The 22,866-nt window shown below is 43.0% G+C and overlaps 1 protein-coding gene across 1 annotated transcript; it reads left to right on the top strand.

Moving 5' to 3' along the window:
• The first annotated feature begins 14,928 nt into the window (after positions 1-14,928).
• On the top strand, positions 14,929-22,486 carry LOC128607337 (uncharacterized). Its single transcript, XM_053624078.1, has 4 exons — positions 14,929-15,493; positions 17,627-17,660; positions 17,825-17,905; positions 19,134-22,486. Exons 1-4 carry the CDS (start codon positions 15,302-15,304, stop codon positions 19,550-19,552), a joined length of 726 nt encoding a protein of 241 aa, XP_053480053.1. The 5' UTR covers positions 14,929-15,301; the 3' UTR covers positions 19,553-22,486.
• The last annotated feature ends 380 nt before the right edge of the window (positions 22,487-22,866 follow it).

Genomic DNA, 22,866 nt, shown 5'->3' with positions numbered 1-22,866 from the left:
CGCGGGAAAATATATAAACCCAATATCGAGCAAACTCCACGACATTCGGAGGAAGGTACCGCGGATTACCCGCGGATTCGGGCCGTCACGTCGTCACGGACGCGCGCTCAGCCAAAGCGCCCGTCGATTCACCTGTACAGCTAAAAGGTCCCGTTGGCCGTCAAAAAACCCGTCGAAATCCTGTACGGGCCGATCAAAACCCTTCCGACTCGGTCGACGTGTTCCGCTTTAGCTACCATTAAACACGTATAGAGTAAACATCAGGTAGCTGTGACCAAAAATTGGTTAAAAAAACGCCACTTTTCAGACGGGAAATAAATGACCAGATAGGTCTAAGGGTCAAATCTGACACTTTTACGAATAATTTTAATTGGAATGATAATTCGAAGTGAAAGTAACGGCTGTTTGGTGGTCAGCGAGGCTCCCTGAGCTCCAGGGGATTTCCGTAAAACTCCGTATATGCACAAACACACAGGAGTTAATGTTGTAACTAGTAACCACATCCCCCCCCCACCTCCTTTCCTCCCTTATTCACGGCTGTGGTTTCAGTGTCTAGTGTAAATTCTATTTTAGCTTTCATTTCTCAAGATTTCTCACATGGCCCCGTGACCCCGAGAACCTCGAATCTTACTCATCATTTCCAACCGCCTCATAGCAGAACTGAGCGCTAAAAACACAATCTGGCACTTTGTCTTCATATTAAAGTCAAGAATATTTTCCATTCGAGTTCGAGAGTGTCACTGTCCAGTGTACTCCCGCCTCCTAGCAAACACGTATGGCGTCATTATAACTATAGAAATCATACAGATCGTGAACTAAATGAGATCACGAGAAAAACAAAGAGGTATTTCATGGCATCGAGTGGAAAAAGTTGCTTTTTTTGTTGTTGTTTTTTTTGGTGGTTTTGGTGTTCGGAAGACATTTGTAACTCGGTGCAGTCTGGTCACGTGCTGATGTATCATGATTTTATTTATTTATTTATTTTTAGCACCGTATAGAAATACCTAATTATTTACAATACTAAAAATTCAACTAAAAAAAAAAGGAAAATCTGACAATCGTGTAAAATTAAGACACAAAAAATGTCCAACGATGATTGTGTAGCTATCCAAAAATTGTTAAAAAATTCTTATTTTGTTAAATTCAGCGATTTTTTTTAAAAGCAAAATTTCTTAAGCTGTTCTTCTGGCCACGCCCCCTCTCCTCTTTGTAGCCATTTTCTTGCCAGTGCGCCCTCACTCACCTCACTGTAGTCGTCCTCCTGGCCACGCCCCCTCAGTCACCTCTCTGAAGCCATCTGAAGTTGTACTCCTGGCCACACCCCTCAGCTTTTTTCAGCTTTCTTTTAGCCACACCCCCTCACCCCTCTGCATTTTTTCTCCTGCCACACCCCCTCACCTCTCTGCATCTTTTCACCTGGCCACACCCCCTTACTTCTCTGAAAGCATCTTTCTGATGATGTGCTGTACATGTACCTTCAGGTCTTCTCTGAAGCTTTCTTCCTGGCCACACCCCCTCACTCACACCTCTACAGCCATCCTCTTGAATACGCCCCCTCACTCACCTCTCTGAAGCCACCATACTGGCCACGCCCCCTCACTCACCTCTCTGAAGCCACCATCCTGGCCACGCCCCCTCACTCACCTCTCTGAAGCCACCATTCTGGCCACACCCCCTCACTCACCTCTCTGAAGCCTTTCTTCTGGCCACGCCCCCTCACTCACCTCTCTGAAGCCTTTCTTCTGGCCACGCCCCCTCACTCACCTCTCTGAAGCCTTTCTTCTGGCCACGCCCCCTCACTCACCTCTCTGAAGCCTTTCTTCTGGCCACGCCCCCTCACTCACCTCTCTGAAGCCTTTCTTCTGGCCACGCCCCCTCACTCACCTCTCTGAAGCCTTTCTTCTGGCCACGCCCCCTCACTCACCTCTCTGAAGCCTTTCTTCTGGCCACGCCCCCTCACTCACCTCTCTGAAGCCTTTCTTCTGGCCACGCCCCCTCACTCACCTCTCTGAAGCCTTTCTTCTGGCCACGCCCCCTCACTCACCTCTCTGAAGCCTTTCTTCTGGCCACGCCCCCTCACTCACCTCTCTGAAGCTGTCCTCTTGGCCACACCCCCTCCCCAGTTTGCACCTGTTCTCCTGGTCACGCCCCCTCAGCTCTCGACATCTTTCCTCCTGTCCACATCCCCACACTAAACTCTTTGTATTCATCCTCCTGACCACGCCCTGTCAACTCTATGCAGCCATCCTCCTGACCACACCCTCTCAATCCCTTCTATTAAGACTTTCTCCTGGCAACGCCCCCCTCACCTAAACAGAAAAATACAAAGACAATAAAGTCAGATTACATCTATTTATATTTTGTGTGCTGAAAATCACACCGATTATACCGTATCATTATCGGCACATGACCGATACTGACATGTCACCAGGTCCCGGGGGAATTTCAGCACCTCAGCAACGTCAGAAAAGATTCAGTCTGATGAATGATTCGAGTCAAAATGACCAAAACAGTCTAGCGTTTGTTATTCGACCGGCACTCGTTGCTGATCATTTTAACGAACAGAAGAAAATCTTTGTGTACGTGTGTGTACACATGTGTGTGTATGTGTGTGTGTGTGTGTGTGTATAGAGCTGGATTCTATACAAGAATGTATAAAGACTTCCTGTGCATGAACAGATGCTGTATAGATTCCCTCAAAGTTTGGACGCAGCGTTCTGAAACCGAAAAGCCATCTTAATCAATCGGGGTTTTTTTTTTTTTTTTGGAACTGAAAAGCAGCAAACACACGATCTTTTGGAGAAGAGAGAGTGTGTGTGTGTGTGTGTGTGTGTGTGTGTGAAATAAAATGTACAGGACTTTTGTACAGGACCCGTGCTTTTTTTGTAAAAGAAAAAAACGAAGAAAAAAATCCCTTCAAATGTGACGTGGCTCAGAATTTGTAAAATGCAAATGAACTGAAACGGACTCGAGACTGGACTTCAAGTTTGTAATAATGTATTATTATTATTATTATTATTATTATTATTATTATTATTATTGCTTTCAAATCATATTTATTTTTGTGTCAATCCGTGCTGTTGCATTTGTTCTGCATTTGTTGTGTACGTGACCACTCAATTGCGTCAATCTGAACGGAAAAGACGTCAGAAAAACTTCAACATCCCCTTTTATTTTCAGTCACGAGAAAACTGTTGTATGTTCAAAATTACCCCCAGAAGCCTCTTCACACTCTTCTCATTCCAAATAGGCATGCGATGAAAAATATGGCGTTGTATATTAAACTATAAAATAACACCGTGTGTTCTGCTTGAGAGGACGAGCGTGATACTGCGGGCATCTCTCAAACAACGCGTTTGGTAAATGTCCTGTAAGGCCATCTTTTTCTCCCGTTCGGAAGTAAGGAGAGACCCTCGGAGATGTAACACCAAGGGTCTTAACTCTTTCCACCTCCACCCCGTCGATGTAGACACGAGCGTGACCCACTTCTCTTTGACTTCCTGTGATCCACAGGATCACCACTTTGGTCTTGCGGACATTCAGAGAGAGATTGATGTCATCACACCATGTTGAATGTTGAAAGTGCTCTTGACTTCCTTTCTGTAGAACGTCCCAGGATGGTTGTATCATCAGCATCATTGAAGATGATGTCAGAGCTGTGCTTAGCAAAGCAGTCAGAGGTGACCAGGGAGAACGCGAATGGGCTGAGCACACGTCCCTGTGGGGCACCAGTGTTGCGTATGAGAGTGGAGGATGTGTGCGGCTGCCGATCCTGACCACCTGGGGTCTGCTCATCAGGAAGTCCGGAATCCAGTTACACATGAGACTGTTAAGTCCTAGATCTTTCAGCTTGACTATGAGCTATAATGAATATGCCGCATCTGCACGTAGGTGTCTCTTTCCTCCTGGTGCAGAGTGCGTGGCCGTTGCAACGGCACCATCGGTGGATCGATTCGAGCGGTAAGCTGGTCTGCTTGAAGCATGTGTGGATCACCGTCAGACTCGAAGAGAGATCAGGAGACGTCCACGGAAAGACATCAGGTCCTGGTACCATCTGAGCGTCGCCTCTCTTAAAGGCCCTGCTCACTTCAGGTGTAGGTAGAGCCAGAAGGCAGGTGTCATGGTCAGCAGGTATTTTCACAGCAGGGACTGTATTGCCTGCCTCAAAGCAAGTGTAGAATGTGTTGAGCCGTGTAGGTACAGCACTGCTTTTCCTGCCTCCGTAGTCTTTTATAGTGCGTTTGGGGTCAGAGCTGCGATAGTGTCCACTCTGTCCCTGAAATCTCATCCGGCAGGTCTTTTGAAGGTCATACCTAGACTTCCTGTAGACAGCCAGGTCCCCAAAGTCTGCAGTTTGTGCTCTCAACCTGGAACGCACCTCTCCATTGACCTTGACCCACGGTTTCTGGTCGGGAACCGACTTTACATTGACTGCTGGTACAACGTCCTCTGTGCATGTCTGTGATTTCCGATTAAAAAAGTTCATTTACGTGTCCCCTCACCAGGTTTTTTTTTTTTTTTTCTTGAAACGTCTCGACCTGGCAAACAGAATTATGCCATGCAAATTTACACAACCCACAGAACGAAGAAAAAACATTGGTCCAGAAACACAGAAGCACAGTACCTACACTGTTTCGTTCTCTGGTCAGACAAAAAACCACGGAGAAGGAACATGTAAATGAACTTTTCGCCAAAACTCACAGAACGCTGCCAAGCATTTAACTGAACACGGTGTCAGCACTAAATAAATAAATAAATATATAAGCTGAAATGCTATCATCATAATAGAAACGAACATTTTTAACATGAGTACTCTTGTTATTGATATTCCAGAGTCACTACACCTGAGTGTGACTGCTGTGTACTCGACGGCATAAACAAACCGCACCGAGGACAAACAAAATCCACCCAAAAGGAGTAAATACAGCCGCTGGTAGAAACACCCCGTATAAAAGTAACGGCGGATGCCTGACCGTGATGGCATCCCCCCAAAACCTCTTCAGCCAATGGGTTATTTATTTTTCTGTCTGTTTTGGGCCTTGTACAAGAAGTATCACACTCATGCACTCACGTGACACACTTTTACATAATCTGCCTCTGAGGAACCTGCTCTTCAAGGCCTTCGGAGGAACTGTTGGGCAAGGTTTTACTCCTCTTTTCCTGTTTATCGTGCATATTATTGATTTTTTTATGCTATAATGTTACCTTTGAGCAAAGGGGGTCGGTTCAAACCAGCTGATATGCACTCTATGGCCAATAGTAAGTGGACACCTGGGCATCGCATCCGTATGTGGTTCTTCACCAAACCGCAAAATTGGAAGCCCACAATTGTATAGAATGTCTCTCTAAGAGGCCCAAACCTAAGAGTTCCATGAAGACCTGAAGACCCTTGGGATGAGCTGGAACTAGAGCGTCCTTGCACATCATCAGTGCCTTCCCAGCAGAGTGGAGGATATTATAACAGTAAAGAGGGAGTTGGGTGGGGGTGGGGGGCGGGGGATTAAATCTGTAATAAAATTTGAGCATGATGGTCTTGTGTGGCTTACCAGTTGGCCCATATGCAAGCGCTTTCCCGTGTGCGTCTTGACTGAATAACATCTTGTAAACGTTCTCTTTACTCACTCGCTATGAGAAATGCTAGAAAACTTCATTACATAGCAGGTCTAAAAATAGACCGCCTTTAACTGGACATCGAGAAGTCCCACACTTCCTCCCTCCTCTCTCCCTTGTGTGTACGTGAGCCTTGTTTCCAAAAAATGCAATTACAGCCCGTCGGCGTGACGTCTATTTATTACAACAACAAAAAAAAAGAAGAAAAAAGAACAATGTAAGTGAGACTCATGTCGGTCTCTCCTTTTGAAATGTGTAAATATTTCTGATTGTATATCGTGTGCAAACGGTTACGCTGTACAGTTCACCAGAGTACAGTATTGTACCTTATATATCGGTCTTTGTTTTGTTTGTTGGTTTGTTTCAAATGAAGACCTCGTGTACATCAGACCGATCTGTTCAGACCCATCCAGTAAAATATCGTGTGTTCAAAAACATAGAGCTGAGATCGTTTGTTTACCTTCGTTGCATTATTCCCTGCTAAACCAGGAAAATCAAGAGATGTCTACTGGTGACTAATGGGTTTTAATGTGTTTCAGGTGGTCTGTAATGGTAGAGTTGTTCCAAACGGTTCCCGACGGCACGTTCGTTCATTTTATTCTATTTACGAAAGAAGGTGCTGAAGGGTTCTCGTGGTATTTCAAAGTAAGCAGGAAAATCCCTGATTCAGAACCATACTGTGTTAAGTGTTGGAAAATATTACACATCGAAATGGCTTGTAATGTTGTGGGGTTTTTTTTTGTTTTTTTTTCCAGCAACGTTCATTTATTCATTCCTAGTAACCGGCTGGTCAGAGTTTCTGTGGTTTAAATGTCACAGGAGTGACAAGGTCCAAGCAATCTTTGCAAAATAAAACAACAATTCTTGGCAGGATACATATATGTTTTTAAGGTTCATGTGAAACGCAACCAATCATTAGTTATAGTTCTAGCTCATGAAGGCTCAGAATGCTGATTGGTACGTGGCGGCCATATTGTTTACAAAAATCAGCATGTTTTTGATACTCAAAAGACCAATCGCAAAAATCCGAGGACTAGTTCGCAAAAGTATTCCGCTAATTTTGCACTTTAATTATACAGATTAGCTTCAAATCCAAGCGAGCTACAAGGTTTACAACCCGTAAAAGCCTTCGGTGCTCGGACCCCTTAATAAAAGTTTACAGGTCTATCTAAATCCGATTATAGATATGAGTATTTGGCGCGCTAAAGAGATACAGATAGTTGCATTGTATTACACCCCTAATGCAAGTGTCCCCAAATGATTACCATAATTACTCAGTCTGTATAAGTCCATCTGTAACCGTGTACCATTAAAATAATGATGGTCTGCCATTTCTCTATTGCTTACATTCTTTAATGACATCAGATTTTTCACTGAAAACAAATACACAACCCATTCAGCCAAGATATTTATTGTTATTGTATTCTTGTGCCAGAGCCATGAGCATCATTTTTGTCTAGGCCAAGAACCAGGTTCACTGTTCATTCCATTGGCATTTGTTTTAGTAGATGATGTATCTTAAGCCTCGCATGCTGTTCTGATTACAGACAGGTTTTAGCAGAACTGAAATCACCCAAAATCACATCAAAGAAATCAGTTGTAAGGTCATGCCTTCTTCATGACGATCTAAAACGCGAGTTATTCGGAACCCGCATGCATTCGAAATGTTTTTAATAAAGTCAGGTTTGTCACCATGCCGTGTTTTGATGTCTTTCTCTTTCCAGTTAAAATTATGTCTGTCTAATTTACCGTCTAGTTTATTCATTTGGCAGATGGTTTTATCTAAACATCTTAAAAGTAAATACAAGTCAAGCACAGAGCTCGGACTAGCACGTATGACGTAAGGGTCAAACGCTCGCTCTGAAAACAAAATCACGCAAGCAGATCTACTAGTAGTTAATTAAATTCGATTTTTTAACATTTTTTTTGAGACTATAACATGGAATTTTTGTTTTCTACCACAGGGGTATCAAACTCAAATTCCGCCTTGGTCACGTCAGCGTTTTTGTGAATAGCCATAATGTAAGGTTGTTCATTTTTAACGTAATGTTTTCTATTCTACCGATTAACACCAATTAACGGCACTGAAATGACAATTTGACAGTTCTAGGAAGGAAAGTATTTGGACACCTGACCATCACCACACCCAGATGTGCTTCCCACCCAAAATGTTGCCACAGAGTTGGAAGCACACAATTGTATAGAATGTCTTTGCATGCTGTAGCATTACAATTTTCCTTCAAATTCATTGGAGGCCCAAACGTGTTCCGGCACGATGATGCTCCTATGCACAAACCAAGCTCCATGAAGACGTAGTGTATTAAGGTTGGAAGAAGGTGGAAGAGCTTGAGCGTCCTGCACAGAGCCTTGACCTCAACCCTATTGAACACCTTTGGGATGACCTGGAACCGGAACCTCCTCACGTCAACATCAGCGCCTGACCTCGACCTCACTAACGCTCTTGTAGTTGAATGAACACAAATCCCTACAGCCATGCCCCAAAATCTAGAAGAGTGGAGCTTATTATAGCAAAGAGAGCGGGAACACCTCCACACGAACGCCCAAAGCTTTGGAATGGGATGTTCTGCAAGAACATGCAGTATGGATGTGATGGTCAGGTGTCCACATACTTTTGGTAGTGTATGTATCTGCATGTATCCAAGTAAAGAGAATATATAACTATGAGAAAGATCTGTAAGAAGAACTCACACACGGCTCCCTTCTCGCTATGACATATGGAATTGCGCAATTGAAACACCGTTCAGAAGGAGATCTGTGTGAAAGTGTTGCGCCCTGACGTCCGTGTTGCATGTTTTGTCTTGTGTCCAGGCGCTACTACGTTATCTCCAGGTTTGGGCTGTGTCATCTGCCTCCGCCCTTAGGTGTGCTTACGTCATAGATGCGTTTGGCCTTGGATGTTAGCTTCACCCTCTGGTTTTGGTTGTCTGATTTGTACATAGTGTCATCTCTGTAACATTATGTACTATATACACATATATTCATATAAGTTACCGGATGTAGAGCTTGGCTGCCATTTTGTTTGGGATGGGTTTTTTTGTCTATGTGTTTGGTTAGTCAGGGAATAAGGGAAGCATTTGTCTTTTGTTTGTCTTTATGTTTATTGGTAGGTAAGGTAGAACCTGTCTGTGAAGATAGTGTCGGGTTTTTGTTTGTTATATATGCATATATTTATATAAATATATATCATATATGGCCTGACATTTTATCCAGCCATCTCTTGAGGGTGACTGCTCAGTTTTGGAACTGCGCCACCTAGTGCGCCACCTAGTGGCCACGAGACATGAAAAAAGCACTTTTTTGTTATGACTTCTGAACAGTTTGTCTCTTTCGTGTATTTGGTTTAGGTGGCCAGGGCTGATGGCTAAGGTTCATGAGTGGCCAGGGCAGTTGGAGATAGACAAAGTCCTCTGCCTCAGGTCCTGGTCCATCCTCTGCCTCTGGTCCAGCTCCATTGTCTGCCTCATTTCCCTGCCTTGGGTTTAGGTACTTTTTCTTATCCTGTCTTTGTCTGAGATACTTCTCTTTTCCCTGCTTTGGCCTCAAGTCTTGCTTGTTCCCCTGTCTTGGGCTCAGGACTTTCTCCTTTCCCTTGCCTTGGGCCCAGGTTCTGCTCCTTCCTACCTCAGGATCAGGTCCTGCTCCTTCCACTGTCTCAGGCTCAGACCATGCTCCTTTGACAGCCTTAAGCTTCAGGCCATGCACCTTAAACTGACCTAGGCTACAGTCCTCTACCTTTTATTTGCCTCTGGTTCAGATCTTCCTCATTCCTTTACTTCAGGTTCAGGTACTGCTTCTTTTATGGCTTGGGCTCAGGACCTTCTCCCTTCCTTGCCTTGGGCTAAGATTCTTTACCTTACCCTGACATGGGCTGAGATATTTCTCCTTTCTCTGACTTTGGCTGTGGTACTTCTCATTTCCTGGGCTTTGGCTGAGATATTTCTGCTTTCCCTTCATGTGCTGAGATATTTCTATTTTTTTTTTCCTACTTGGGATGAGGTATTTCTCTTTTCACTGCTTGAATATGTGAGCAAACACTTCAGTTGCAAGCACTATGGCTGCATCCAATACAGCGTAAGTTGTATTACTATTTAGGCAATACTCCAGCCAGATGACAGATGCAACGGGTGTGGGGGGGGGGGGGGTGTAGGGGGAGTGTGAGGGGTTGGAATAAGGTGTGTTAGTAAGACAATGAGCCACCATGAGTCACCAGAGCAGCTTCAGTGCACCTTGGCAGAAATGCTACAACTTTCTGGAATTGCACTGATATGAAGGAACTAGACAATGGAGGAGAAGGAAGTGTCTCTTATCAGTGTCTCTCCAAGCTCGCTACACCGTTTCAGTTTTACCTTCACTGGGGGCTGCTACCACCTGGTTAACCATCAAGCTGGAAGAAATATTTTTATATGAGTGAGTCTAAAACCATGCCTTAAGGTCCTTTATCTTGCAGCGCTATTACAACGGATCCCAGAGACGATATCGTAACAATGTAAATAGGTTTAAAAGTGCACAATTGTTAATTCAACTATTATAACTGTTAAGGGACTTGTAGGACACATTAGCTAACTGAGCTTTGTCAAAGATAACATCTGAACGATGAAATGTAGCACTTACTTTGCAGTAACTTCACAGTTACTCAAATTCTTACTGTAATAATATAGTTACAGATAATGAGTCATATCAGACTACAATCATTTGATTAGCATTGTATAAATGTGCCTCGAAAACTATTATCGCACATTTATTGCACCAACGCAAGTACGCAAAACGCTCATAACCGTGTTCTCCGTTCTCACAGTTTGTTCTTGGAAAGCTACCTTCTGAGGACAGAGTCCATGACTTGTGTTATTACAGAACATCGAATGTATTCTGACCCACACTTGGCCCGACACACCAGGAAGCTGAATAAGCCACTGAATACCTGGAGGCGGCAGTCATCACAGAAAGACCAAAGGTTAGGATGAGTACATGTGGAAGGAGTAAGAGAGTCAGAGGCCATTTAAAAATATCGATTAGAAACAGATCTGTTTCAGCTTTAATTCGATCAATTGTATGCAAATATAACAAGCACCCAGATGCTCGGGAAAGGGGCACACATTAATTTCCTGAAAGCTTCAACTGAACCCCAAAACAACGACAAAGGAACTGGAGGCATCAGATACAAGTATATGTACATCCATCATTAAGTGTCCAACGTTACTATGGCCTAAATGACTAGCCTTTCTTTGCATATCCCAGCATGTTAGGAAGTTGAGGTCAGAGTGCAGGGTCAGCCATGATACAGCGCCCCCTGGAGCTGAGAGGGTTAAGGGCCTTGCTCAAGGGCTCAACAGTGGTCGGTTGGTGGTGCAGGGGCTTGAACCCTCGACCTTCCTGTATTTAGCTGTAAATATCAGCACCGTGTATGGAGGAAAAGGGACCATCCCAAATCTGAAACGTGGGGGTGGGAGCATCACGTTGTGGGAGAATTTTGCTGGAAAAGGGACTGGTGCACTTCAGAATATAGCTGGCATCATGAGGATGGAGGATTATCTAGATACACTGAAGTAACACCTCAAGACAGTTAAACCTTGGACACAAGGTCTTCCAGCAGGACAATGACCCTAAACATACCTCCAAAGCTGTAACAAAACGGATTAAAAAGACATCAAATTGAAAACATTGGCGTGGCCATCACAAAGCCGTGACCTGAATGCCGTGGGAAATCTGTGGAATGAACTGAAAAGGCTACACCAGTTCTGTCAGGAGGAATGGGCAAAAGGCTGCCCTGAGTGTTTGGTTCAAATGAAGCAATTGAAAGGCAATGCCACCACATACTAACAAAGGGTATGTAAACGTTTGATCCACTGGAAATAGCCTAGGTGAAAATAAACTTTTGGACTTAATGATCGATGACTGCATTCAAAGGAGGAGGAACTACCACAGCATCAGTACTGCAGTGATTAGTCATTTCCCTTTTGACAGTTATTTGTAATTATTATTAGGGACCAAGCACTGACGGTGCATAGGCACTTATTGATTTCGTTAGCAGTCTTTCCTCTTCTTGTTCTTCTTCTTCTTCCGCTCAAGCGGTCGAATCTCAGCCCATACGACCGCTTGTGGGAAAGTTATGAAATTTGGCACACAGATAGAGGATGGTCTCAACATTAACAAAAGCGATTTCGGAGTCTCTATCTCAAACCCTCTAGCACCACCAACAGCTCAAACTTTGAACTGTAAGTGCTAGAAACAATTTTCTGAAACGGATGTGAGGCTATATCTCCATAATGCATTAATGTATTCTGAACAAACTTAGTGCCCGTCATTGGCATCATGACGTGAGGGTACCTGCATTGTTTTGGAACAGCGATATAATTGTTTTGGAACAATTATAATGCAATTTATAAAGGTGCTAATTGCTTTTGATTACTTTTACCCATTGTCATGTGACTGGTCTTCGTAGATTCCTCGGCTCATGCCGAGAACAATGATACCAATTACGCCACGGTCGGCCAAACCTGCTGTCCGCCATTTTGAATTAAGTGAAAAAATGACTTTTTACGAACTCGTCCTAGACCGGTCATCCGATTTTAACCAAAATTGAAACAGATCGTCTTCAGACCATGCCGACAAAACATCACGGAACTCAAGTTGATTGGTCAAACTGTCCTCGAATGACGCACAGATGAATCTGAAAGTGAGCATGCCAAAATAGACGCGATGCTGTATCTCTGTAATGCTTTAGCATATTCAGACCAAACTTCTACCAAAGTATATGTCATGAGCATCATAACATGAGGGTACTTGCACAATTTTGGAACAATGCCACCTAGTGTTCACGAGATAAATTCTTTGCTTATAACTTCTGAACGGTTTGTAATAAAATCATGACCATTCTAAAATCTTGTTGCTTATCTCCTTACTTTGCCTCTGTGGTGCTTGGCCCTGTAATTGCTGCTTGTTATTATTATGATTTATTATTATTATTATTGTAAGTGTTATTATCATTATAATGTGTGTAAGCATGGCCTTTGTCTCACTGAAATTTGGCACAGTTATGTGCCCCCGGGTCGAGTTGAGGCTGAGTGAAACAGTGTCATGTGTCATCTGACATGGTCCATCCCACTCATGCTTCTTGAAATCTGGAGATTCAACCTCTGTTTGCCCTCAAATTATGCAGCTGTGTTTTTTTTTCCCCAGAACCTCTTCCTGATGACAGAGCAAAACGACGTACAGCAAGAAGAGGAAGATGATTTAGAAAGTCTGAAATGGATAACATCTACACCACAAAAGAAAGCTTTAAAGGTTTTAAAAATCGAACGGTAACACTTTCAGCTTTCAATGTATGGTCCGTGTGAGTGACTTCATCGGCTTCCTCTTTGCATCACTATTTAAACCACATAAAATATATATTTTGTAGCAAATTGCGCAATTTAAACTATTCATTTTATGTGCAATTCCAAAAACTTGTGCAACTTATGTGAACTTCCTCCTAATGTTTTTTGTCTTGTATGTTGGCTTTCCACAGTTTTCTTAAAGGCTTTATGTGAACTGTATACCTCTATGCTGGAAACGTATATGACAATAAAGCTTTTTTTTCCTTTTTTTTAATGAAACTTTCATGTTATATGTTGTGTGTGTCAATAAATAGAATTATTTTTTAATTCCTCCCCATTTTTCTCACCAATTTGGTCACCCATCAGTCAGCTCTTGCCAATCACATGACAGAAACCAACCGGGGTGGGTGAGGGGTGAGACGAACACGCATTTCCTCCAGTCACATCTTTCATCATCTTTCTAACACACGCAAAGGAAAGTCTTATCCGAGCTTTTCCACATACGTAAATTCAAAGATGCCCGAGTGTTCCTGTGATTGACAGAGGAGAGTGAGCGAGCGAGGGCGAGAGAGTAAGAGCAATGCCATCCCTCCCACTCAGACAGCCCAGCCAATTTAGCTTCCTTCCTCAGATTTCCGTATATTATTAAAAACACGGCGACTTAGTAAAACTTCGCCGAGATGTTCACGATGTCGCAGTGAACGATGGATTCGTCACTTTTATGCTTTTATGAAACACATCTGGAAATAATCTGGGTTACCTAATAGGCTCATAATGAGAAACATTACATTTCACTTGCTAGCGTTGTTTCCGTTGTGTCCCTTAGTGTGAGCGTGTTAAAGGACAAGATGATGTCAAGCGAGAAAACAAGAACCTACGAGTACAAACGTACTCCGGCGCATACTGAGAAACGTTTTCTTTTTCTTCCCGATGCCAGATGCTGTAATGCATACTGTAACTGTTTTTGCTGTAAATTGCTGTTATGTAAATATGCTGATTTTCATGACGATAAAGATCTAGATCTTTATCAGTTTCAGCTTCTGGTATAGGTGTACCTACGTAACTAACCGTTTATAGCAGGCGATACCTGAGCCTCATTGGTGTAGCATGTTGTCATGCTGAAAGTAGCCATTATAAGAGTATAAGAATAGTAACTAAGTGTGGTTAGCAAGAATACTCAGATAGGCTCTGGCATTCGAACGATATTTGCACCACCACCATCGCCGCCACCATCATACTTCTCAACTGAGCTAGCATTATGTTTTCACATGAGGGTGTGACTGGCGCCGGATTCGACGCGTAGGTGGCGATATGAACCCGAGTTTCAGTGCTGTGAGATGAACCGGTGATGTGCGGCGACAGGTACGGACCTGCTGGGAAATGCTAGCTCTGCTTCTTACGCACCAATCATGCAGCTCGAACACGAACCAAAGCCAACCACGGGCCCCCTCTGAGCTCAGGCAATTAGGATTTCAGCCCTTCCTAGTCATCTATTATAATCCGGGTCTGGATCTCAGTGACGTTGGTGTTGCTTTGACTCTAGAGTCTCTAGATCGCCAAAGAAAACATCCAGCGGGCCGGTTCTGCAGCCCGTAGAGATAAGAGAGAGAGGTCAGAGGAGAACGGACCCGATTATTCGAGCTGTAACTCGAATAATCACTCTTTACAACCGTGGTGAGCAGAAAAGCAAAGCATCACCAAACCTCCGTGCGGACCGGCTACAAGAGCGCACGCCGGCTTCCAAGAACGCCAGGCTACGGTGGAAACCGAAACCGGGCGGACTGTTAAAATAAATAAAACCGACAGTCTGACGTTGTTGGTTTTGTTGTTGTTTGTTTTTTGCACCACTTTGCATGAATTCAGAAATAATCATTACCAATGACCTTTCCTTCAAATTTCTGATGTTTGTGAAGTAAAGCTCTTGCAAAAAAAAAAAAAAAAAAAAATTAAACATTTTTACAAATATTTATGTCCCGGTTGCATCACTGCTGAGTCATGTCTTTTCACTCCAGAGGTTTCTGCTTATCCGGTCTCTTGAAGAAGTGAAAAAAAGAAAAGAAAAAAAATATTTTGGCTGGCAGCCATTCAGTCGTTCAGCAATCTGGTAAAACAGCTCCAACATTGCTGTGTGTGTGTGTGTGTGTGTGTGTGAGTGTGTGGGCCGAACAGGAAGCGCAGAACAATTAAACCCGTGTGTGTCGAAGGAGAGAGAGAGCGAGAGAGAGAGAGTAAACGTGTCGAAGTTGTTTTGGGGCGTCAGGAGCTAAAAAAAACCCCACGCACACACCATTATAAATAGTGGCGTGTGAGGAGAGGATGTGAGCCTTGGTTGAGCTGGATATCTAAAGACCGAGCACATGGACGGGAAAGAAGAGCGCGCAGACGCTCGCGAGTCTTACACCATGCTCATGGAGCTGGACGCGATTGCGCGCAGCCACCGCACACTGCGACGCGAGCTCTGCATCAGCCGCCTGCTCATTTTTTGCCTCCTGATCACCTGCATGGTGGTTTGTGGTGTCACCTACATCCAACAGGTTCCTGGAAGCAAGGTGGGCTTTCTTATTCGTTTGTTGATTTATTTATTGAACACTTCATTAGTGGTTCTCTTCGGCGCATGTTCAGAAGATAAGACTTATGAGATATGGAGATATGAAGATCACCTCTGAGATGATATTATGACCAGTACAATCCACACATTAAAATGTTTTTTTGATTTTTATTTAGATTTTTTCATGCAAAGAATAACTCATATTAATAATAATAATAATAATAATAATAATAATAATAAATTCTGCATCACATCTGCCTCACTATCTGTCTATTAAGCAAACCTATTGATGTTGATATCAATATAATATAATATAATATAATATAATATAATATAATATAATATAATATACCGACTCCTTATACGAAAGATCAGACAGCCCTCGAGCTCTATCCCTGAGTCAGAAGGCATTGCGAGGTATCTGATCTAACACGACTTCACACAGATTTGTGTCCGTGCCAGGTCGAGTGCACGCTGATGTCATGAAAGCAAAAGTGGGACGTAACAGATTGGAAACGCTGTGACTTGTGTAAATATTCTGCTTTTGCTTCACGTCCTCAAGCTGGTGGAAAAGAATGCAGCAAAAAAAAAAAAAAAAAAAAAAATCTCAGTAGAAAAACAAAATGTGTAAGTGCTCACGCCCGGAGATAATCAGGTGTGTGATCTGGTGTGAGGGTAAATAAGGCATGGTGGTGCAGTAGTGTCAGAGTCTCAACTGATATTTCATGCCTTTCTGTTATCTGATGAGCCTTAGGTTAAAAAGTAAATGTGCAGATGTGTCACTTCTTTAGTGTGTGTGTGTGTGTGTGTCTTTTCTTGTGAATTCGGATACATCTTATTGATGTGCTCTTGATGTGTTTCCAAGGAGCTACAAAAGTGATATTATAGCATGTGCGTGTGTGTTTGTGTGTGTGTGAGGGTGTGAGGGCGTGAGTGTTTATACAAAGTGAGGATTTACACAGGCTGTAAATGTGTGTATAATGATCAGTTTAGTCAGTGTGTGTTAGGACACGGAGCAGGGGCTGTACAGAAGCAGGGGTTTAAAACTTTATTGCATTTCTGTCACTCTGTGAATGTGTGTACAATGATATCATGTCTGGAGTTCATTAATCTCTCACTCTCTCTCACTCTCTCTCTCTCTCTCTACCTCTCTCTACCTCTCTCTACCTCTCTGTCTCTCTCTCTCGCTCACTCTTGCTCTCCATCTCTCTCACTCACTCTACCTCTCTGTCTCTCTCTCTCGCTCACTCTTGCTCTCCATCTCTCTCTCTCTCTACGTCTCTGTCTCTCTCTCTTGCTCACTCTTGCTCTCCATCTCTTTCTCTCTCTCTCTCTCTCACTCACTCTTGCTCTCCATCTCTTTCTCTCTCTCTCTCTCTCACTCAATCTTGCTCTCCATCTCTCTCTCTCGCTCACTCTTGCTCTCCATTTCTTTCTCTCTCTCTCTTGCTCACTCTTGCTCTCATCTCTCTCTCTCTCACTCACACTTTCTCTCCATCTCTCTCTCTCTGTTTCTGTCTCTGTCTCGATCACTCTTGCTCCCCACCTCTCTCTCCGCCTCTTTCCCTCTGTCTCTCTCTTTCTCCATCTCTCCCTCTTTCTTTCTGTCTGTCTCTCTGTGACTCTCTCACTCTGTCTCTCTCTATCTGCATCTCTCTCTCGCTCCCCATCTCTCTCTCCCTATCTCCTCACCGCTGTCCCTCTCTCTCTCCATCTCGTTCTCTCAAACCTGTCTGTCTGTCTCTCTCTCTCGCTCACTCTTGCTCCCTATCTCTCTCTCCTTATCTCCTCGCCGCTGTCCCTCTCTATCTCCATCTCTCTCTCTCTCCCTCTCTCTCTCTCTCTCTCTCCCCCGCTCTCTCTCACACACAAACAAACAGTAAATTATCACCAGAAATATTCAAGCGGGTGGAGTGTGAGCGTCTTGAAGCAGTTCCACGATGAGAAACACAATGTAAACTCCAGTTGCACTCCTCTGCCTTGACACTCCCCTTTCACCTGTAGCTTAATAAATGAGGGTTAAATAGGCTCTAAATTGGGACCGAGGCAGTATCAGTCTCTTAAACGAAGACTTAATTGCTTCCATGTTCAGTCACTAATCTGTTATTTTTCTGTCCCTTTCTTTATTTTACAGAATAATGAAACCGTGCACAAGGAAAAGGCCAACGGTAATTCTCCTCCCATGTCCATTCCATATCATGTCAAAGTCTTGGCCGCAGGAATACCGATTTTATTTTGCGCAAACAGAGCGGAGAAGCATGATTTGTGATGTAACCGTAGAACTGTAATAACCTCCTAACTGAACGCGCCTCCTTTTATTTCTCTTTTCCAGAAACAAGGACAGAATTCCTAACCGACGGCCAAGAAAACGACATCATCGACGCTCAGACGCCTCTCTTGGCTTCCCTGACCCGTAAATAAACACTTCTTACTCTTTAGACACTAACGCGGGGGTACAGCGCTGGTGAGAAATCCTTTCCTAAAAAGGACTCGGGTAGATTTACCGGAGGGATGCGAAAGACTCGATATCTAGCCGAACTCTGACCTGTGGATTCAGGAGTCTTTCTCTCAGCCTGCTAGGATTTTCTTGCTAGCAGTGTCAACTGCTTTGCTAAGTACAGACCAATAAGTATGCAATTATTTAAGCAAGAATGACGGAGATTAGGGTGCAACGTCTAACAAGCTCTCTTTTTTTTATCTCGCCGGATTAAATATATAACTGGAACCCAATCGCTTTAACCATCCGAAACCCTTCTTTATCCATTCTTTTTGGATTTGCAAATCTAGACCGTTAAGTGCATCATTAGTCGCAGGAAACATCACATCCTCAAGCAGGAGCCTCGGTAAGGAGAAACGAAACGCTTATTTCCCGGAAGGTCCCGAGACCGATGGAGCGTCAGCGAACGAGAGCAGAAACACGACAGGAGAAGTGAGACCTCGATGACGTGAGAAGCCTGGCGCTTTCAGGGGGAACGACTCGGTCAATACGAGGTGCTTACCCTTTACGCAGCCGATGAAATCGGTTCACGGCTGACAGAAGCGAAAGCGTCGTGGTCGACGATGAGCTTAAACGTTGTGAACGCTGAGCCGTGAAAGAGGGGAGACTTTTCGAGAACTGCGCGCAGCGGATGCTTTTAGAAGGTTAATCGATCCATCCGTAACGTCCGCAATCCATACCGCTTATCCTAGGACTCGGGGCACAGGGCGAGGCGGACACCCTGGAAGGCCCAAGGCCTACAGTGCATGACTGGTGGAGGAGAGCGGAGTAAACCCTCGAAGCACGGTCAGAACATGCAAGCTCCGTACACACAGGGGCGCAAAACCCTGGAGGTACTAAGCTCTAAGCCGCCGTGCTCTCTCGGTATCAGTTATCAATCCGAAACGCTGATTCAGACTTGAAAGACGTCGATCGATCGTTATCGAGTTGCCCTCGACGATCGAATTTAATCAGACTTTGCTACGAGTGAGAAAACAATTGTGTGTAGGTGAGGGAAAGTAGCAGCACGTACCGGTCGTCTGAACACGCTATTGATGTGCATCCTAATGAACACGTTTTGTGTCTTTGCCATGTCTGTATACATGTATATCGCTTTCGAAACCCAAGAGTACGCTCAAATATTCTCCGTTTCTTCTTTCTACAGTTGAAAAGAACTTTTACTCAGTTAGCGCCAACCTGACGTGGAAGAGTTATCATAGGTGCTTGGACGACTTCTCTTTGACGGACTCCGGCGAGTCTCTGCTCATACCTCAAGATGGCAAGTACAGACTCAGCCTGCTGATAACGTACTGGGAACAAGACCCTCAGGAAGGGCAGTCTGTGCTGACTCACTTCATCAATAACTATCCCATCGGTAACAGCAAGCCCGTGACCATTCTGTCCGTCTACGAAACCGTTTACAAGACCAGCACCTGGTATAAATCCATGTTCTCCGAAGTCATCCATGTTTTCAACGAGGGCGACAGAGTCAAGGTGCGGAGCGAAAACGCCAGTCTCATTGACAGTGCTGGACAACCGTCGACGAAAAACCTTCTCACAGTCCAGTTGCTTTCTAGATTATAGGACTTTTAATGAACTCTTTAGCAAGAAGATCAAGAAGATCGAACACACACCACACATATACACTAAACCAGTGGTCCTCTTCCTTGAGATCGACCTTCCTGCGGGTTTCACCTCCACAACCAAAAGAGAACGCACCTGTTGTAGTCGAGCGAGGACTTCGGGAAGGTAGATCTCCAGGAACAGGGTTGGTGACCACAGCACCAAACGAATCAAAGCTAACTAACAACTCCAACGTTGCAGAGTCTGATTAGACGGGGGGGAACAAACTGTACTGTACTTTCTTGACCTTTTTCTGTTCTCGGCCAATAGCAGGTGCTGTTATTGTTCCAGCCAAGTGAATTATTTTGTAATATTTTATCATGCCTAATATTGTGGGTTGAAAAAAAAAAAAAATATATATATATATATATATATATATATATATATATATTTATGGTAGGCATGATACCCCAGAAGATACACTGAAGGTACACGACCAGTAACCTGAGCTAAGGTATAATAAGTTCCAGCATTAAATATTGTTCTATAGAGCAACACTAACATTATAAAAACTAAACGGTTCATGGTGCTAAACTAAACAAGTGCCATTTAAGCTCCAGGACATATATTAAAGGGATATTAATCAACACATTAATCCGACTTTCACAATAAAGCTATGTTTATGTTGTGACAAACCGCTCGATGGGATGGCGTAGAAGCGGCGTTAACGCAGGAAGCGGTGTACGGCTAGGACCTGGAGCTGCAGCCTGTTCACCGTCAAAAATACGTCCAGAGGAATGAAGAAAAAAAAAATCAGTTCAGTGTAGAATTTCTGTCGCAATCATACGATCGATGTCACCATGTGTTTCACTAGACGGCTAGCTAGCCGTTAGATGCTAGTTTAGTCGCTAGCTTTCGAATTCAAATACGGTTAGCACCGACACACTGAAAAGCTGATCGGAAAAGCGTTCGACTTCCTGCTGGTATTTACTCACCGAAAAATATTTAGTATTGTATTCTAGTAAAAAAAAAAAAAAAAAAAAAAAAAAAAGTTTTAAGCTGACGTGAGGCGACGACGTAATCGTGACTTGGTGAACGAGACGTCTTTTTTTCAACGTGACGTACCCACTGCGAGTCAAAAGAACCAAATCAGGGACGATTTCAATCTCTTTTATTTTTTTATTTAATTTGAAACGTCGCATTTTGTATTTCAGTCGCTCCAGGGTTGTAGAGATGAACGCAACGTCAAGCAGACTCCGTGATATTCAGAGAATCCTGCGGGGGGGGGGGGGGTTTGTATCAGAACTGCGGCGGATTTTCCGCGGTTTCCGGCCGAGACGCGTCCTGTGGCGTGATCGCGACGCGCATCCGAACACGAGTACCGCTAAAAGGTCTCGTTCACCGACAAACATCGCCGCGGAAGACCACGTCAAACAACTTCGCCGATTCGACTAGTTTTCTGCACAAAAACAAACCGAAAGAGATCTTTTTTTTCCCCCTTGCGTATCGCCAACATTATTCACGGTAAACGTTCGACGCCATTTTCCACGCTAGTGACAGATATGCTCAAATCAAAACATCGTCCACGTATTTATGAATAAACATCAGAAAGCTGATCGGTACGCCGTTCGACCGCCTGCTAATATAAACATTTCCTCGCCATAAAAAACGTTTTTTTTTTTCGTTAAAATAAACATTCTGCATCTTTTGCTACATTCGATCCCGCCTCCTGCGGTCATGTGAAAAATTTACTCTCTGTAAAATATGTGATAAGTGGAATAAGTACTATATATATCCATAATATATAATCCAGAGTATACGATATAAGATCTTTATATAATAAAGCTTTACAAACCTTTTTTTTTTTTAAATATATATCTCTTTGCGTTATTGTATATTTATGCAAGTTCCATTTCTATAGTTCTCCCACTGTTTTTATATATATATATATATCTCATCTTACCAGTACATATGTCTGAATACGATCGAATGTTTTTCTTAATTTTTTATTTTATTTTGTTGTTGTTGTTGTTTTGTTTTACTGTCCTGAGAGAAATTTGCAATACTGTTTAAAAACACAAACATTTATTATTCTGTATTTTATTATTATTATTATTATTATTATTATTATCATCATCATCATCATCGCTGTGTATACTTTTATTTGATCGAAGTGGACAATTACAGTAAGCAGAAAAGGTTGTATGCTTTCTTTTAAATAAAAAAAAAGCAAATATGCTATTTTTTTTTCCCCCTGACAAAACTAGTCGTGTGAATCATCAGTTCTGCGTAAATCGCTTCATTACCTGCCTGGTTGGACACGTGTGAAGCATGCTCTGCATATTTTGTCTGTTCATGCTTGTCACTGCGCTTTCACACAGACATTGAGATCATTTTTTTATTTTATTTATTTTTTTTTTTTTACAAATGTTTTGCTGTCAGGTAAAAAAAACCGAAAAAAATTCCACTTGACGTGCCCCGAGTACTAGAACACGTTATAATCTAATAATCCAGCTAAATGTGTTGTGACATGTCTATATTTAATCGTCAGAATAGTCCTTTAGAGGATTAACACGCAGGTATTTTCGGACGTGACCTCAGACGTGACGACGGAAACTTAAGCGTGCGTTGCGTGAGATGAGGTTTTTTTTTGTTTTTTTTTTAAGAATAGGATTAGAAATAATCCCATTAATAAATCGCATTTGATTGGTACTTTCTCCGACCTAAAGGTCCCAAAAACAAAAAACGAAACAAATTTAAAAAAAAAAAAACAAAAAAAAACGTGTAAGTGATGTGGTTGAACATTTTCTCTGTGAATCTGTTCAGCGTAAAATGACGCGACATCGATTCCGAATTCATAGCAGAAATTCAGGCCTTGAAAAATCCATAAAAAATTCATATCAAATAAACAATCAAGGTGTCGTAATTTCAGGTAAAAAAATAAATAAATAAATATTTTAAAAAATACAAAATTCAAGGAGTGAAAAATTCCTGTTCAGGTTCAGCTGACTCTGATTTCATCCCGTAACAAATGCGAATCTTGTCCGTGGTGGACAAATCATAAATCCGTTAGCAAACCCACCGGGCAAGTCGAGGCTCACGTGTGCGGCCCAGTCCCATGTATTGGTTGGCCAGAAATGGAACAAAAATGTGTTGGCTAACGATGTAATAATAAATAAGAAGCAATAAATTTAGCTAATTAACATTTAACCTTAACATCTAATTAACATCAACCTTACACTTACACACTGAGGGATGAACACGGAACAGGCGCACACGTCAGGTATTTATACACGTAGGTACTTACGTTACCTTTTTATAAGGTAAAATTGCAC

This window comes from Ictalurus furcatus, chromosome 5 (assembly GCF_023375685.1).
Source record: "Ictalurus furcatus strain D&B chromosome 5, Billie_1.0, whole genome shotgun sequence".
Lineage (NCBI taxonomy): Eukaryota > Metazoa > Chordata > Actinopteri > Siluriformes > Ictaluridae > Ictalurus > Ictalurus furcatus.
Note: the sequence above shows the minus strand (reverse complement) of the source record. Positions and strands in the feature narration are given on the sequence as shown.

Bases quoted from the DNA above. Each gene is read 5' to 3' on its own strand.
- LOC128607337 (XM_053624078.1), top strand. From the start codon at position 15,302: ATGGACGGGAAAGAAGAGCGCGCAGACGCTCGCGAGTCTTACACCATG. The intron at 15,494-17,626 runs GTGGGCTTTCTT...TTTATTTTACAG, and splicing joins AACAGGTTCCTGGAAGCAAG to AATAATGAAACCGTGCACAA. The intron at 17,661-17,824 runs GTAATTCTCCTC...TCTCTTTTCCAG, and splicing joins GCACAAGGAAAAGGCCAACG to AAACAAGGACAGAATTCCTA.